Below are 14,791 nucleotides of genomic sequence, written 5' to 3' on the forward strand. Positions count from 1 at the left end.
AATAAGCAGACACTCAAGGGACTGCACAAGCCTCTGTGGAGTAGAGCCACAGGCTTTGTAAGCTGACTGGATGCAATACAGTGTTGTAAGAAGTCATCGGAAGGGGGCAGAGGCAGCATGCAATCAGTTGCCTAACACAGAGTATAGTTGATCAGTCCATGACCCAAGACAATTTTAGGGATTGCTCAGATGAGTCTATGTTAAAGTCATCTTGGAATCAGAGATTCATGGCAGAAGACATGTTTGGCATTACCAGGTAAAGGATCTCAGGATCCGAGGCAAGGAGGGACTCTCTCAGAAACGATAGAAACCTGCTGACCAGGAAAACGCTCACCTATATGGACTACTTGTGCTGGAAGCCATTGCCGGACAAAGGATCTAAGGCAAGGAAAGACTCCACCAGAAGCTATGGAGAACTGCTGCCTTAGGAAATGCTAAGCTAGATGGACCATTTGTGCTGGAGGTCATGAAGTTTTCCTTCAACGGATCTCAGCAAAAGACAGCAACAGTTTCACCACAAAGTTAGTACCATCGAGGTAATGATGCCTCAGCATCTGTCCATGGAAAGCTGATGTGCACTTATTTGACTGCTCGTGACAAGGGGAATGGATGAATCCCCTCCCGTTTGCATGTTGAGGTCACAACTGTTAGATGCAAAACTGTTGCAAGTTGCCATTTGGAAATCCAATTTTGTGAAGAGGTCAGGAGGTGGCTTGAGTTTGTCACCTGCAGTTTTTATTTTTATTTTTTTTTATCTTGAAGAGTTTATTTCACCCAATGAAAAGTGCCATGTCCCTCATTCCTCTTCCCTCTCTGCAAGAAGCCCTCTTTGGTTTATAACTGGTTTATAACTGGTTTATAACTGGTTTATAAAATCATGGAAGGGTTTGAAGCAATAATCATGGAAAGGAGATGTTGAAGTCAGCCTCAATACATCAAATTTGTTCCATGGGTTACCTGCACAGATGTACACATCTGAATTTAGAACTGGGACTGGCAAAAAGGCAAAGCATCTTTGTGCTTTTGCCATTTTCAAGAGCTGTCTGTTCTGCCCTCCTATTAGCTAAGCAACTGCTGCCAGTTTGTTGGGTGTGGAAAGGAGGGGCCATTGGGGTCAGGAGGGAGAGGATGGATGTAGCTTTGGCTGCTGCCCCCCAAGGTTTCTACTTAGAAGGAGGGCATCACATCCCCCACTGCTGCCAGACCTTCTCCTTCAACCTCTTGCCAAGGAGCAAGAAAACATCAGGATGTGATGTCACCCCATGGGTCGGTAACAACTCAGTACTTGCACAGGGGACTACCTTTACCTTTTTATTTGTGAATTTCCTGCATTGTGCAGGGGGTTGGGCTAGATGATCCTGGAAGTCCCTTCCAGCTCTAGGATTCTATGACATTTCTACTAAGTAAACAATTATCTTTTGTTGGAACAAGGCATCAAAGTTTGGGTCATGTTTGCAAACGAGGTATTTCTCTGTATGGGCAGGATGAATGCTTCTCATCGATGTATTGCATTTAATGCAGTCAAAAGTGCCACAAAAATTTAGGAGTGGGGTGGAGGGCAAAATGTAAACTTGCTTTCATAGTAATTTTTTTTTGAAAAGGTTATTTAATTCAGAATTGCTGCTGCGTCCCTTGTTCTTTGTATTTGTGTCTCTTCCTTTTCTGCCTTTCAAGCTATCCTTGTTTTATTAGTTAATGTACTAAAAAGTCCATAAGAACACATCTTCAAAAGGAGATGCTACTAAAGGTGTACATTCTAGAATTTTGGAGCCAAACCAAAATTTTGGAGCCAAACCAAATTTTGGAGCAAAAACCACCATTTGGGGGCTTTGCCATGATCCTGCAGGACAGCTACAGACATCTAGTATTCCTAGGCGCAAAGCTTCTTTTGTAGCAGGAACTCATTTTCATATTAGGCCACACCCCCTGAGGTAGCGAATCCTCCAATAGCTTACAGGACTCTTTTTACAGGGCCTACTGTAAGCTTCAGGAGGATTGGCTACATCAGGGGGATGTGACCTAATAAGCAAAGGAGTTCCTGCTACATAAAAACCCCTGCCTAGACATTTTGAAAAACACACCCCACTAAAATATCCATGTAGTTTTTTCATGTTGGGGTGCTTACCATCAGCAGGGAGAGTGTCTTGTTTTTCATTGATTCTCTGAATATCCCAGGCAGTGGCCTGGGGAAGACAGTTCCTAGCCAGAATGAGCAGTTTGTTAATTCTAAAGGCAGTAAAGCTGTGCAGCTGAACTGGATCTTGCTGGGGAAAAATAAGAAGCTTTTCAAGATGAGGTCCCATGAGAGATTTTGCAGATGAAAGAAATAGCCAGATAAAAAATCCAGTTCGAAAGTGGCTTAAAAGTGGATTGAAAGTGCATTATTTCATTTGTGTCACCACACCCTCCGTGACGTTGCCTGTTTCGCAGGCTATTCTGTTCATCGTGCCTGTCACTTTTTCTCACCGATGCCCTTTCTCTACAAGCAGGAGGCCAAGATGGAGTCTGAGAACTTCACGTTTATCACCGAATTCATCCTGGTGGGACTCACCAGCCACCGAAGGTCCCAGATCCTGCTGTTTGTCATCCTCCTCCTCATCTACATGTTTACAGTCATGGGGAACGCGGTGATCATCATGCTAATCTTGTCTGACCCTCATCTCCACACACCCATGTATTTTTTCCTGAAGCACTTCGCAGGGCTAGAAATCTGCTACGTCACCACTGGCATGCCCCAGATGCTGGCTCACCTCCAGGCTGGAAATGGAAGGATTTCTTTTGGCCGTTGCGTAGCCCAGGTGTATGTTAGCACTTGCCTGGCTACTGTTGAGTTTGTTCTACTGGGTGTCATGGCCTACGACCGCTACTTGGCCATCTGCTGTCCCCTTATATATGCCACTGTCATGGGCAGGAGTCGGCAACTAAAGCTGGCATCAACCTTCTGGGCAGCTGGCTTCATCACTGGTCTCATCAACCTGAGCAGCGTCCTTCGCCACCCCTACTGCGGACCCAACCGCATCAACCACTTCTACTGCGAGCTGCCTCTCGTGCTAAAACTAGCATGTGCAGATACTCACATCACGGAGGCCATCACTTTTGTGGTGACAGGGGTGGTCCTTGCAGGTCCTCTTGCAGCTATCCTGGCCTCCTATACATTAATACTTTCCACTGTGTTACAAATGAAGTCAACGGCTGGAAGACGCAAGGCCTTCTCCACCTGCGGCTCCCATTTGCTGGTGGTTTCCTTGTACTACGGTACTGTTATGGCCATGTATATGAGACCCCGGTCAAGGTCATCTCCTGACCGGGATAAACAATTTGCAGTCTTTTATGTTGTGATCAGTCCAATGCTCAATCCTATAATTTATACTCTGCGCAACAAGGACATCCATGTGGCGATGGCCAAGATGTTGCAAAAATGGGGGAGTTGAACACAAAAGAGAAACATAATGTAATGGGTGTGATTGTAGCCTATAATAAGGTAGAGTGACTATAGCTGTTTTGTTTAAATGTACTAGCTATCTACTTGATTTAGTAGCTCCAGTGTTAGAAAGGTTCAGTACGGAATAGTGGTTACACTTACAGCATCAGGCTAGGCTTGGACGGACTCATTGTCAAACCCCCAGCTGTCCCTGAAGCTTACCAGATAACTCAATATAAATCCAGGTGGGTAGCCATGTTGGTCTAAAGCAATGGACCCAAGTTTGAGTCCAGTGGGCAGCTTTAAAACAAGCAAAGTTTTATTCAATGATAATTCCAGCTTCAGAAATTTCTGCAGATTTTAGGCAGCAGCTGGGGAAGGGCAGAGTTTGGGAAGTGTCACTTTTAATGGACAATTATGGTTTGCCATTTGTGAAGAATCGTGTCTCTATTGACTTCCTTCAGGGCAGAGAACAATTAATTCACGAAGGAGGAGGAGGAGGGGAATCCTGAGGTGACAGACGAGACTCTAGAACATCAGACTCTAGGTTCAGAAATAATATGTTTAATTCCCTTCCACCAATTAAAATAATTTTCTCTAAGCAGATATCATCTAACACACCCAAGCCAGTGCTGGACTGGTCCTTTTTCTTGCTGCTGTACAAATGCAAATATATGAGGAGGCTTTTTCCATGCAAGGTTCGGCGGGGAGGGCGGGATATAAATAAAAGGTATTATTATTATTATTATTATTATAAGGTCAGAGAAAAAGGAGACTCCTGCACCTCCTGTGTGTAGTGGTACAGTCCATTCTACCACCTTATTCTTCTGCAAAAATCAATCCTGAGGAGCTTGCAGTTAGGGGATTCCATGGAACTCTACCCAAGCACTTCTTAGAGACACCGAGTGCATCTGTGTCTTTCACTTTAACCTATCTCACAGGGGACAAAAGTCTAAAACACACTCACATATGCAAAGGGCCATTCTAATGTCTTATTCAAATCCTTTTTTTCCACCTCCTGACATTGCAATTAGAATAAATGGCTTCTTCTTAACACCACCAGCCTGTTTATTTACTCTTCTAATACTGATGGCATATTGTTAATCACCCAAAGGATGATTAACACATGAAATTCACTGCCACAGGAGGTGGTGGTGGCTATAAGCATAGACAGCTTCAAGAGGGGATTGGATAAGCATGGAGCAGAGGTCCATCAGTGGCTATTAGTCACAGCATATTGATGGAACTCTCTGTTTGGGGAGTGATGCTGTGTATTCTTGGTGTTTGTGGGGGGGGGGACAGTTGGAGGGCTTCTAGTGTCCTGGCCCCACCGATGGACCTCCTGATGGCAGCTAGTTTTTTTTTGCCACTGTGTGACACAGAGTGTTGGACTGGATGGGCTATTGGCCTGATTCAACATGGCTTCTCTTATGTTATGTTCTCTTGGAAGATTGGCTACATCAGGGGTGTGTGGCCTAATATGCAAAGGAGTTCCTGCCACAAAAAAGCCCTTTGACAACAAATCCCTTTGAATTTTACACCTAGTAATTTTATGATGAACGCTTAATTTATATTGATAGTCATTAACAATAATTTCTTCGGTTATAACATATTCCTCTGGTATTATATTAATATTTTACTTATCTCCAGGGCTTGAATTCCGCAGGAGCTCACAGGAGCACAGCTCCTGAACCTCCAGCCAGGGTCTCCATGCAGTGGGGAGTTCTCTCACCCCTGTACACAGTTCCCAGGGCATATGCAAATGAGATATCCTGCTGAGCTCCTGCACCTTTTTTCTACAGAATGACCCCTGCTTATCTCTATTTGATATTGTTGTGCCTATAACCATACTCCTTGAAATCATTCACTAAGACTGTTGATGTTCTGTTTACTCTTGCATATATTACCAAAAAACAAACAAACAAACGAAGCCTTTTAGTGCTTGGCTTGGTTGGGCCTACACAGCTGGGATCCCAATGTACAGAGGAGGAGGTTGGCTGCTGACGGAAGTGAACACCAGGAGGGTCTGTGGCAAACGCAACCAAAGCATCCCCCATAGACAGCCCCTTTGCTTCTGCTTAGGCCACCATACAAGTTTGCCACCCTTTGAGACAGTCTGTTTCACAGCTGAAAAGCTTTTGCCATTAAGAAGTGCCTCCTGCTAGTGAGCTGAAATTGACCTCCTTGTAAGGGCCACATATGACTTCTGGTCCTAAGGTTGCCATGTCTGACTCAAGAAATATCTGGGGACTTTGGGGGTGGAGCCAGGAGACTTCAGGGGTGGAGCCAGGAGCAAGGGTGTGGCAAGCATAATTGAACTCCAAAGGGAGTTCTGGCCATCCCATTTAAAGGGACCACGCTCCTTTTAAATGCCTTTCCTCCATTTGGAATAATGGATAGGGTCGCCTTCTTCTGGGGCTCCTAGAATTGGACCCTCTGGTTCAATCTGTATGAAACATGGAAAGTATTTTGAGGAGGGTCACCAGATGCTGTGCTGAGAATTTGGTGCCTCTTCCTCAAAAAACAGCCCTTTAGAGCCCCAGCTACCCATAGATCAATTTTCCATTAAACTAGGAGAGTCAATCTCCATAGAGAATAACGGAGTGCCCAGCGGACATCCCCTCCTCCTGGTTTTCTGATGACCCTGAAGTGGGGGGAAAGCCTCCAAACCTGGGAATCCCCTGACCCCAACTGGGGATTGGCAGCCCTATCTGGTCCTGCCTTCAACAGGATGAGAAGATCTGCTCTGTCTTTTGTATTCTTTATAACGGCCCTATGAATCAGGCCGAATGGATCCATGTCAATCTTAGTCTGAGCCAAAGAATTTTATACTTCTCTTTGATGAAGGAAAACTTTGAGCCCCACTTTCACAAGGGGGGGGGGGTTGGTTGCAGAGTGGAGTGAGATAAGGTTAGAGTTGCCAAGTCCAATTCAAGACATATCTGGGGACTTTGGGGGTGGAGCCAGGAGAAATTAGGGGTGGAGCCAAGATCAAGGCTGTGACAAGCATAATTGAACTCCAAAGGGAGTTCTGGCCATCACATTGAAAGGGACGGCACACCTTTTCAATTCCTTCCTTCTATAGGAAATAATGAAGGATAGGGGCACCTTCTTTGGGGGCTCATAGAATTGAACCCCCTGGTGCAATCTTTTTGAAACTTGGTGGGTATTTTGGGGAGAGGCACTAGATGCTAAGTGGAAAATTTGGTGCCTCTATCCCAAAAAACAGCCCTCACAGAGCCCCAGATACCCACAGATCAGTTCTCCATGATTTTCTATGGGAATAAATCTCCATAGGGAATAACAGAGTTCCCAGAAGACATTTCCCTCCCCTCCCCCCGCTTTCTGACGACCTTGAAGTGGGGGGAGGGCCTCCAATCCGGGGGATCCCCTGCCCCCACCTGGAGATTGTCAACCCTAGATAAGGTATTTAAAAAGAGAAAGAAGTTGGAAGGCTGGGCTACAGACTGATGGCCTGAAGACATTTGACGACTATACTCTCACATCCACACAAAGGCTCAGACCTTAAGAACAAAGCAAAACACCTTTGTTGGTCTTAAAGGTGCCACTGGACTCTTAACTTTGCTATACATGCAGACATAATTTCTACTTCTGGTAGTGTTAGTAGACTCAAAGGTGTGGGGGGAGATAAGTGGTCTTCATTTTTCCTTTCAAAAATTAGTCAAAGCAACACAGCAGCAGAAGAAATTCAACAGGTCAAGTCACATAGTTAGAACTCTTTCCTTGCATCAAAATTAGCTTTCTCTGCAACCACCAGAGATTTTCTAAAGCAGGGGCGCACAAGAACGCAGTTCTGGCTGGCTTGGCATCAGAGGGTGGGGCCTAATATGCAAATGAGTTCCTGCTGGGCTTTCTGTATAATAAAAAAAAAGCCCTGGCAACCACTAATAACTTTTTTTTAAAAAAAGCTGCACAACCCAACTTCTAAACTTCCTGCATCTCTTAATTGGAATGTTTTTGGTTGAATTCAACTAGAAATTTAGGATTACACATCAGAGCATCTTTCTAGGCAGGATTAGTGGTTCTACTGCCTGCCGAGAGGAGTGCACCTACCTAAAGCCTCCACTAGGTGCTCTCTGTCACACATTTTGTTGTTCAGTCGCACAGTCAAGTCCTAGGGCGTTTTCCCACAGAACTTACCGCAGAGCGACGTCCCTCTTCACCGCGCAGCATCTGCGCGGATTTCACACCAACTGCTCCGAAGAACCAGGAAGTGCCGGGCCTTTTGCATCGCAAATGTAAACCACTAAAAACCAGTTTACATTAGCAACGCAAAAGCCGTGGCTCTTCCTGGTTCCTCGGAGCAGTTGGTGGGAAATCCGCGCAGATGCTGTGCGGTGAAGAGGGACATTGCTCCGTGGTAAGCTCTGTGGGAAAATGCCCGGACTCTTTGCGACCCCATGGTCAAAATCACGCCAGGCCCTCCTGTCTTCCACCATCTACCGAAGTCTGCTCAAATTCGTGTTTGTTACATCAGTAACATTGTCCAGCCATCTCATCTTTTGCCGTCCCTTCTTCTTTTGCCTTCTGTCTTTCCCAGCATCAGGATCTTCTCCAGGGAGTGCTACCTTCTTATTTGATGGTCAAAGTATTTGAGCTTCAGCTTCATCATCTGACCTTTCAGGGAACAGTCTGGGTTGATTTCCCTTAGGACTGAGTGGTTGGATCTTCTTGCAGTCCAAGGGACTCTCAAGATTCTTTTCCAGCACCATATCTCAAAAGCATCTATTCTTCTGCGCTTGGCCTTCCTTATAGTCCAGCTCTCACAGCCATATATTACTACTGGGAATACCATCACTTTGACTATATGGACTTTTGTTGGCAAAGTGATGTCTCTACTTTTTATTATACTGCCCAGGTTTGCCATAGCTGTCCTTCCAAGGAGCAAATGTCTTTTAATTTCATGGCTACAGTCACCATCTGCAGTGATCTTGGATTCCAGAAAAGAGAAGTCTGTCACTACTTCCATGTCTTCCCCTTCTATTTGCCAAGGAGTGATGGAGCTAGATGCCATGATCTTAGTTTTTTTGATGTTGAGTTTCAAGCCTACTTTTGTGCTCTCCTCTTTCACCCTCAACAAGAGGTTCTTTAAGTCCTCCTCACTTTCTGCCATTAGAGTGGTATCATCTGCGTATCTGAGGTTGTTGATGTTTTTCCCAGCAACCTTAATTCCGGCTTCTGCTTCATCCAGGCCAGCATCCCGCATGATGTATTCTGCATATAAATTAAATAAGTAGGGTGACAATATACATTCTTGTCGAACTCCTTTTCCTATTCTAAACAAATGTTGTTCCATATCCAGTTCTGACAGTTGCTTCTTGACCTATATACAGGTTTCTCATGAGGCATGTGAGGTGGTCTGGTACTCCCATCTCTTTAAGGACTTGCCACAGTGTGTTGTGATCCTCACAATCAAAGGCTTTAGTATAGTCCAGGGGTGGCCAATGGTAGCTCTCCAGATGTTTTTTGCCAACAACTCCCATCAGCCCCAGTCATCAGCCATGCTAGCTGGGGCTGATAGGAGTTGTAGGCAAAAAACATCTGGAGAGCTACCGTTGGTCACCCCTGGCTTAGTCAATGAAACAGAAATAGACGTTTTTCTGATACTCCCATGCTTTCTCCATAATCCAGCGAATGTTGGCAATTTGATCTCTAGTTCCTCTACTTCTCTGAAACCCAGCTTGAAGTTCTGGTAGTTCCCGATCTACATACTGCTGAAGCCTAGCTTGTAGGATCTCTAACATGACCTTGCTGGCATGTGAAATGAGTGCAATGGTGTAATAGTTTGAACATTCTTTGGCATTACCCTTTTTTGGGATTGGGATATAAACTGACCTTTTCCAATCCTGTGGCCACCGTTGCATTTTCCAAATTTGTTGACATAATGTGTGCATCACTTTAACAGCATCATCTTTTAGGACTTTGAATAGCTCAACTGGAATACCGTCATCTCCACTCGCTTTGTTGTTAGCAATGCTTTCTAACGCCCATTTGACTTCACACTGCAGTATGTCTGGCTCAAGGTCAGTGATTTCACTGTCATGGTTGTCCAGGACACTGAGATCCTTCTTGTATAATTCTTCTGTGTATTCTTGCCACCTCTTCCTGATGTCTTCTGCTTCTGTTAGGTCCCTACCATTTTTGTCCCTTATCATAGCCATCTTTGCATGGAACGTTCCCTTGATTTCTCCAATTTTCTCGAAGAGATCTCTTGACCTTCTCATTCTATTATTTTCCTCTATTGCTTTGCATTGTTCCTTCAGGAAGGCTTCCTTATCTCTCCTTGCCTTTCTCTGAAAATCTGCATTCAATTGGATGAATTTTTCCTTTTCACCTTTGCCTTTCATTTTCCTTTTTTCCTCAGCTATTTGTAAAGCCTCATCAGACAGCCACTTTGCTTTCTTGCATTTCTTTTTCTTTGGGATGGTGCTAATTGCTGTCTTTTGTACAACGTCATGAATCTCCATCCATAGCTCTTCAGGCACTCTGTCTATCAACTCTAGTTCCTTAAATCTATTCTTCACCTCCACTGTATATTCATAAGGGATGTGATCAAGGTCAAACCTGAATGGCCTAATGGCTTCCCCAGTTTTCTTCAGTTTAAGCGTGAATTTTGCAATGAGTAGCTCATGATCTGAGCCACAGTCAGCTCCAGGTCTTGTTTTTGCTGACTGTAAGGAGCTTCTCCATCTTTGACTGCAGAGTATATAATCAATCTGATTTCTGTGTTGCCCATCAGGTGATGTCCATATGTAGAGTCGCCTTTTAGGTTGTTGGAAGAGGGTGTTCACTATGAGGGTGTTCTCTTGACAAAACTTTATTAGCTTTTGCCAGACTTCATTTTGTTCTCCAAGGCCAAACTTGTCAGTTGTTCCGGTTACCTTATGACTTCCTACTTTGGCATTCCAGTTCCCTATGATGAGGACACATTTTTTTGGTGTTAATTCTAGAAGGTGTTGTAGATCTTCATAGATTACATGGATTACTGTGATATTGAATGGTTTGCCTTGAATACGGACAGAGATCATTCTGTCATTTTTGAGATTGTATCCCATTACTGCCTTCCTCACTCTCGTTAACTATAAAGGCCACACCATTTCTTCTACAGGTCTCTTGCCCACAATAATAGATGTAGTGATCCTCTGAGTTAAATTCACCCATTCTTGTCCATTTTAGTTCACTGATTCCCAAGATGTCAATATTCAGTCTTGCTATCTCTTGTTTGACTACATCCAGCTTTCCTTGATTCATAGATCTTACATTCTACGTTCCAATGCAATATTGTTCTTTGCAGCATCAGACTGTTCTTTCACATCAGACACATCTACAACTGAGCAACCTCTTGGCTTTGGCCCAGCCGCTTCACTCTTTCTGTGGTTACTTGGACTTGCCCTCCACTCTTCTTCCCCAATAGCATATTGGGCACCTTCTGACCTGAGGGGCTCATCTTCGAGTGCCATATCTTTTAGCCTTTTGTTACTGTCCATGGGGTTTTCTTGGCAAGGATACTGGAGTGGTTTGCCATTTCCTTCTCCAGTGGATCACATTTTGTCTGGGTTCTCAGCTGTGGCCTGTCTAACTTGGGTGGCCCTGCATGGCATAGCCCACAGCCTCATTGAACTACGCAAGCCCTCTCACCAAGTCAAGTCAGCAATCCCTGAGAGGGCTGTCACACATATAAACACACAAATATTGTAATGAAAGAGGCATCACACAAATCCACATGAAACAAACAGAGTTAGAGTTTTGTACTACTTGGTGAAACACATCTCTGCCCTCTCCAAAACAACCTCTGAGTGAATTGGGTGGTTGAACATCACCTACCAAAGCCATAATTTTTCACAATAGTATATTGTAAGAAATCAGAGGAAGGGGCAAAGCCAGCACACCATCTGTCTTCTAACACTGAGTATATAACTAATCAGACATTGGTTGGAAAGGTCATTTATGAAGCATTACACAGTAGTAGAGGACATGTCTGATATCACCATCTAAAGCAGAGGTGACCAAACTTGCTTAATGTAAGAGTCACATAGAATACATGTCAGATGTTTGAGATCCGTAAGACATGAACATCAGATGTTGGAAGGAAGGAAGGAAGGAAGGAAGGAAGGAAGGAAGGAAGGAAGGAAGGAAGGAAGGAAGGAAGGAAGGAAGGAAGGAAGGAAGGAAGGAAGGAAATAGGTGGGGAGAGGGAAAGGTGGAAAGAAAGCAACTTTAAGTGCATTCTCCAAGCTGCTGGCTGGCTTGACCTGGAGAAGTGATTTAAAGAGACAAATGCCTTCTCCAAGCTGGCCAACAGGGTGGTGGGGGTTTCAAGAACCACACAATATGTGTGAAAGAACCACATGTGGCTCTCGAGTCACAGTTTGGCCACCCCTGATCTAAAGCAACTCATAATCCAGAGCATGCAAGGGCATTCAGTGGAAGCTGTGGAGAACTGCTGCCCTAGAAAATGCTAAGTTAGATAGAACACTTGTATTAGAGGCCATGAAGTTGACTGATTAGCAACACAGAGAATGTGTCAGACCTTCTTTCTGCCATCCACTACAGCCCTAGGTTAATTCTGTATATGACATTATGTGCTTGGCCATCAGAGATCTCTGATCAGTGACCCATCATATAGTCTCTCTCTCTCTGTCTCTCCCTCTCTTTTGTAAAGTCCTCTTCTCACTTCTTCCTGCAACTAAATGTCACAGTGAGGGGTGGGATGGGAGGTTCCCAGGGGTCATTTTGTAGAAAAATATGTGGTGGAGCTCATCCAGGGATTGTTATGCAGCTGCACCTACTATTCAATGGACAAAAAAAAGAAGACATTGGATTTATATTCCACCCTCCGCTCAAGAGTCTCAGAGCGGCTCACAATCTCCTTTATCTCCCTCCCCCACAACAGACACCCTGTGAGGTGGGTGGGGCTGAGAGAACTCTCACAGCAGCTGCCCTTTCAAGGACAACCTCTGCCAAAGCTATGGCTGACCCAAGGCCATTCCAGCAGCTGCAAGTGGAGGAGTGGGGAATCAAACCTGGTTCTCCCAGATAAGAGACCGCACACTTAACCACTACACCAAACTGGCTCTCTCAGAAGGTGGAACTCTCAGAAGGAGGAGGTGGAACCCTCAGAAAGGTTCATGAGCTGCGCTCCTGTGAGCTGCCACTGAATTCGAGGCCTAGAGGTTTCTATTCTTTGCTAAAGAAAAAAATCATTGCACAGTTCTCAGATTCACAGGGATTGGTTTAGTTTGACCAGTCCTTTCTGCATGCCAAACAACTTTTTCCCAACATGCGTAAGATTCTCCCATAGGATCCAGTCTGTTCAACCCAGTGATCATGGGTTTAACAAAACTTTTATCACTACAAAAAATCAAGAAAAACATAGATTTGGAGCACTCTTTCTACCTCTGTGTTTGTTTGTGTGTGTGTGTGTGTGTGTGTGTAAAGTGCCCTCAAACAGAAGCTGACCCATGGCATTCCCATACGGTTTTCAAGGCCAGTGATAAAGCAGATGTTGTTTGCTATTGTCCTAGTCTGCAAAGCCTAAAACACACTCATATACACAAAGATCTATCTAAACATTGCATTCAAATCTTGTCTCCCAGCTGCCAACACTAAATGAAAGCTCTTTATTTCATCTTCAAACAATACTTTCATCTGTCATCATCTTCGCAATATTTTGGACACTGCCGCATGGATGTCCTTATTGTGCGGGGTGTAAATGATAGGATTGAGAAGTGGAGTGACCACTACATAAAAGACTTCAACTTGTTTGTCTGCGTCAGAAGCTGAGCTTGACCATGGTCTCATATACATGGCAACAACAGTAACGTAGTACAAGGAAACCACCAGAAGTGAGAGCCACAGGTGGAGAAGGCCTTGCGCCTTCCGGCAGCTGACTTCATCCGTAACACCGTAGAAAGTATTTGAATATAGGGGGTCAGGATAGCTGTGAGTGTACCTGTGAGGAGTACCCCTGCCAACACAAAAATGATGACCTCTGTGGTGTGGGTATCTGCACATGCTAGTTTCAGCACGAGAGGCAGCTCACAGTAGAAGTGGTTGATGCGGTTGGGTCCACAGTAGGGGTGGCGAAGGAGGCAGGCCACATTTATGAGAGCATTTAAGAAGCCACCTCCCCAGGAGATGGAAACCAGCTGCAGCTGTCGACCCCTGCCCATGGCTATGGAGTATTCCAGGGGATAGCAGATGGCCAGGTAGCGGTCGTAGGCCATGACACTCAGCAGAATGAACTCAACCGTGCCCATGTATATACTGACAAACATCTGGGCTGTGCAATGTCTAAAAGAAATTATTCCATTCCCAGCTTTGAGGTGAGCTAGCATCTGGGACATGCTGGTGGTGAAATAACAGATTTCCAGGCCTGCAAAGTGCTTCAGGAAGAAGTACATGGGCATGTGGAGATTAGGGTCGGACCGGATGAGCATGATGATCCCCAGGTTCTCCATGACTGTAAGTGTGTAGATGAGGAGGAGGGTGACAAAGAGCAGGATCTGGGATCTTCGGTGACTGGTGAGCCCCACCAGGATGAACTCAGTGATAGATGTGAGGTTCTCAGACCTCATCCTGGCCTCCTGCTGGTAGAGAAAGAGCAACGGTGAAAGAAAGCAGCATAGAAAAATGGACTGTAATCTGGAGAACTGAGTTTGATTCCTCACTCCTCCACATGCAGCCAGCTGGGGGACCCTGAGTCAGTCTCAATTCCCTTAGAACTCTCTCAGCCCCACCTATCTCACAGGGTGCCTGTTGTGGGCCCTAAGAATTAAGCTATTCTAATGAAGGCACAATAAACTTCTTTCATTGTGTTGTGAAAGAAGGTATTGGTGTGAATCACCCTCTTCAAGTACTTGAAGGGCAGTCATTTAGAGGATTGTGTGGAATTGTTTTCCGTGGCCTCAGAAGGTAGGACCAGAACCAACGGGTTGATATTAAATCAAGAGAGACTCCGGCTCAACATTAGGAAGAACTTCCTGACCATTAGAGTGATTCCTCAGTGGAACAAGCTTCCTCAGGAGGTGGTGGGCTCTCCTTCCTTGGAGATTTTTAACAGAGGCTAGATGGTCATCTGACAGCAATGAAGATCCTGTGAATTTAGGGGGAGGTATTTGTGAGTTTCCTGCATTGTGCAGGGGGCTAGACTAGATGACCCTGGAAGTCCTTACAACTCTGTGATTCTATGATTCTATTCTATTAATCACTCAAATAGAAGAGGAGGGGAAAATAGGTTTCTCAGCCTCTCACCGGGGCAGAGTTCCCCCTGATTTTGGGTGCATCAACCCACGTCCGTGGAGCTGGCCATAAGGGGGTACCCTGCCCCCAAAGAACACCAGTGTACCA

At 45.0% G+C, this 14,791-nt stretch overlaps 2 protein-coding genes across 2 annotated transcripts; one reads left to right on the forward strand and one right to left on the reverse strand.

Moving 5' to 3' along the window:
- The first annotated feature begins 2,498 nt into the window (after positions 1 to 2,498).
- On the forward strand, positions 2,499 to 3,431 carry LOC132583201 (olfactory receptor 2D3-like). Its single transcript, XM_060254868.1, has one exon. The coding sequence runs from the start codon at positions 2,499 to 2,501 to the stop codon at positions 3,429 to 3,431; it is 933 nt and encodes a 310-aa protein (XP_060110851.1).
- A 9,665-nt stretch (positions 3,432 to 13,096) lies between these two features.
- LOC132584515 (olfactory receptor 8U9-like) lies at positions 13,097 to 14,019 on the reverse strand. The gene is given in 2 exon segments (XM_060256410.1): positions 13,097 to 13,287; positions 13,290 to 14,019. Coding segments are annotated over 2 exon segments (921 nt in total).
- Between the last annotated feature and the right edge of the window lie 772 nt (positions 14,020 to 14,791).

The sequence above is a fragment of the Heteronotia binoei genome, chromosome 15 (assembly GCF_032191835.1).
Source record: "Heteronotia binoei isolate CCM8104 ecotype False Entrance Well chromosome 15, APGP_CSIRO_Hbin_v1, whole genome shotgun sequence".
Taxonomy (NCBI): Eukaryota; Metazoa; Chordata; class Lepidosauria; order Squamata; family Gekkonidae; genus Heteronotia; species Heteronotia binoei.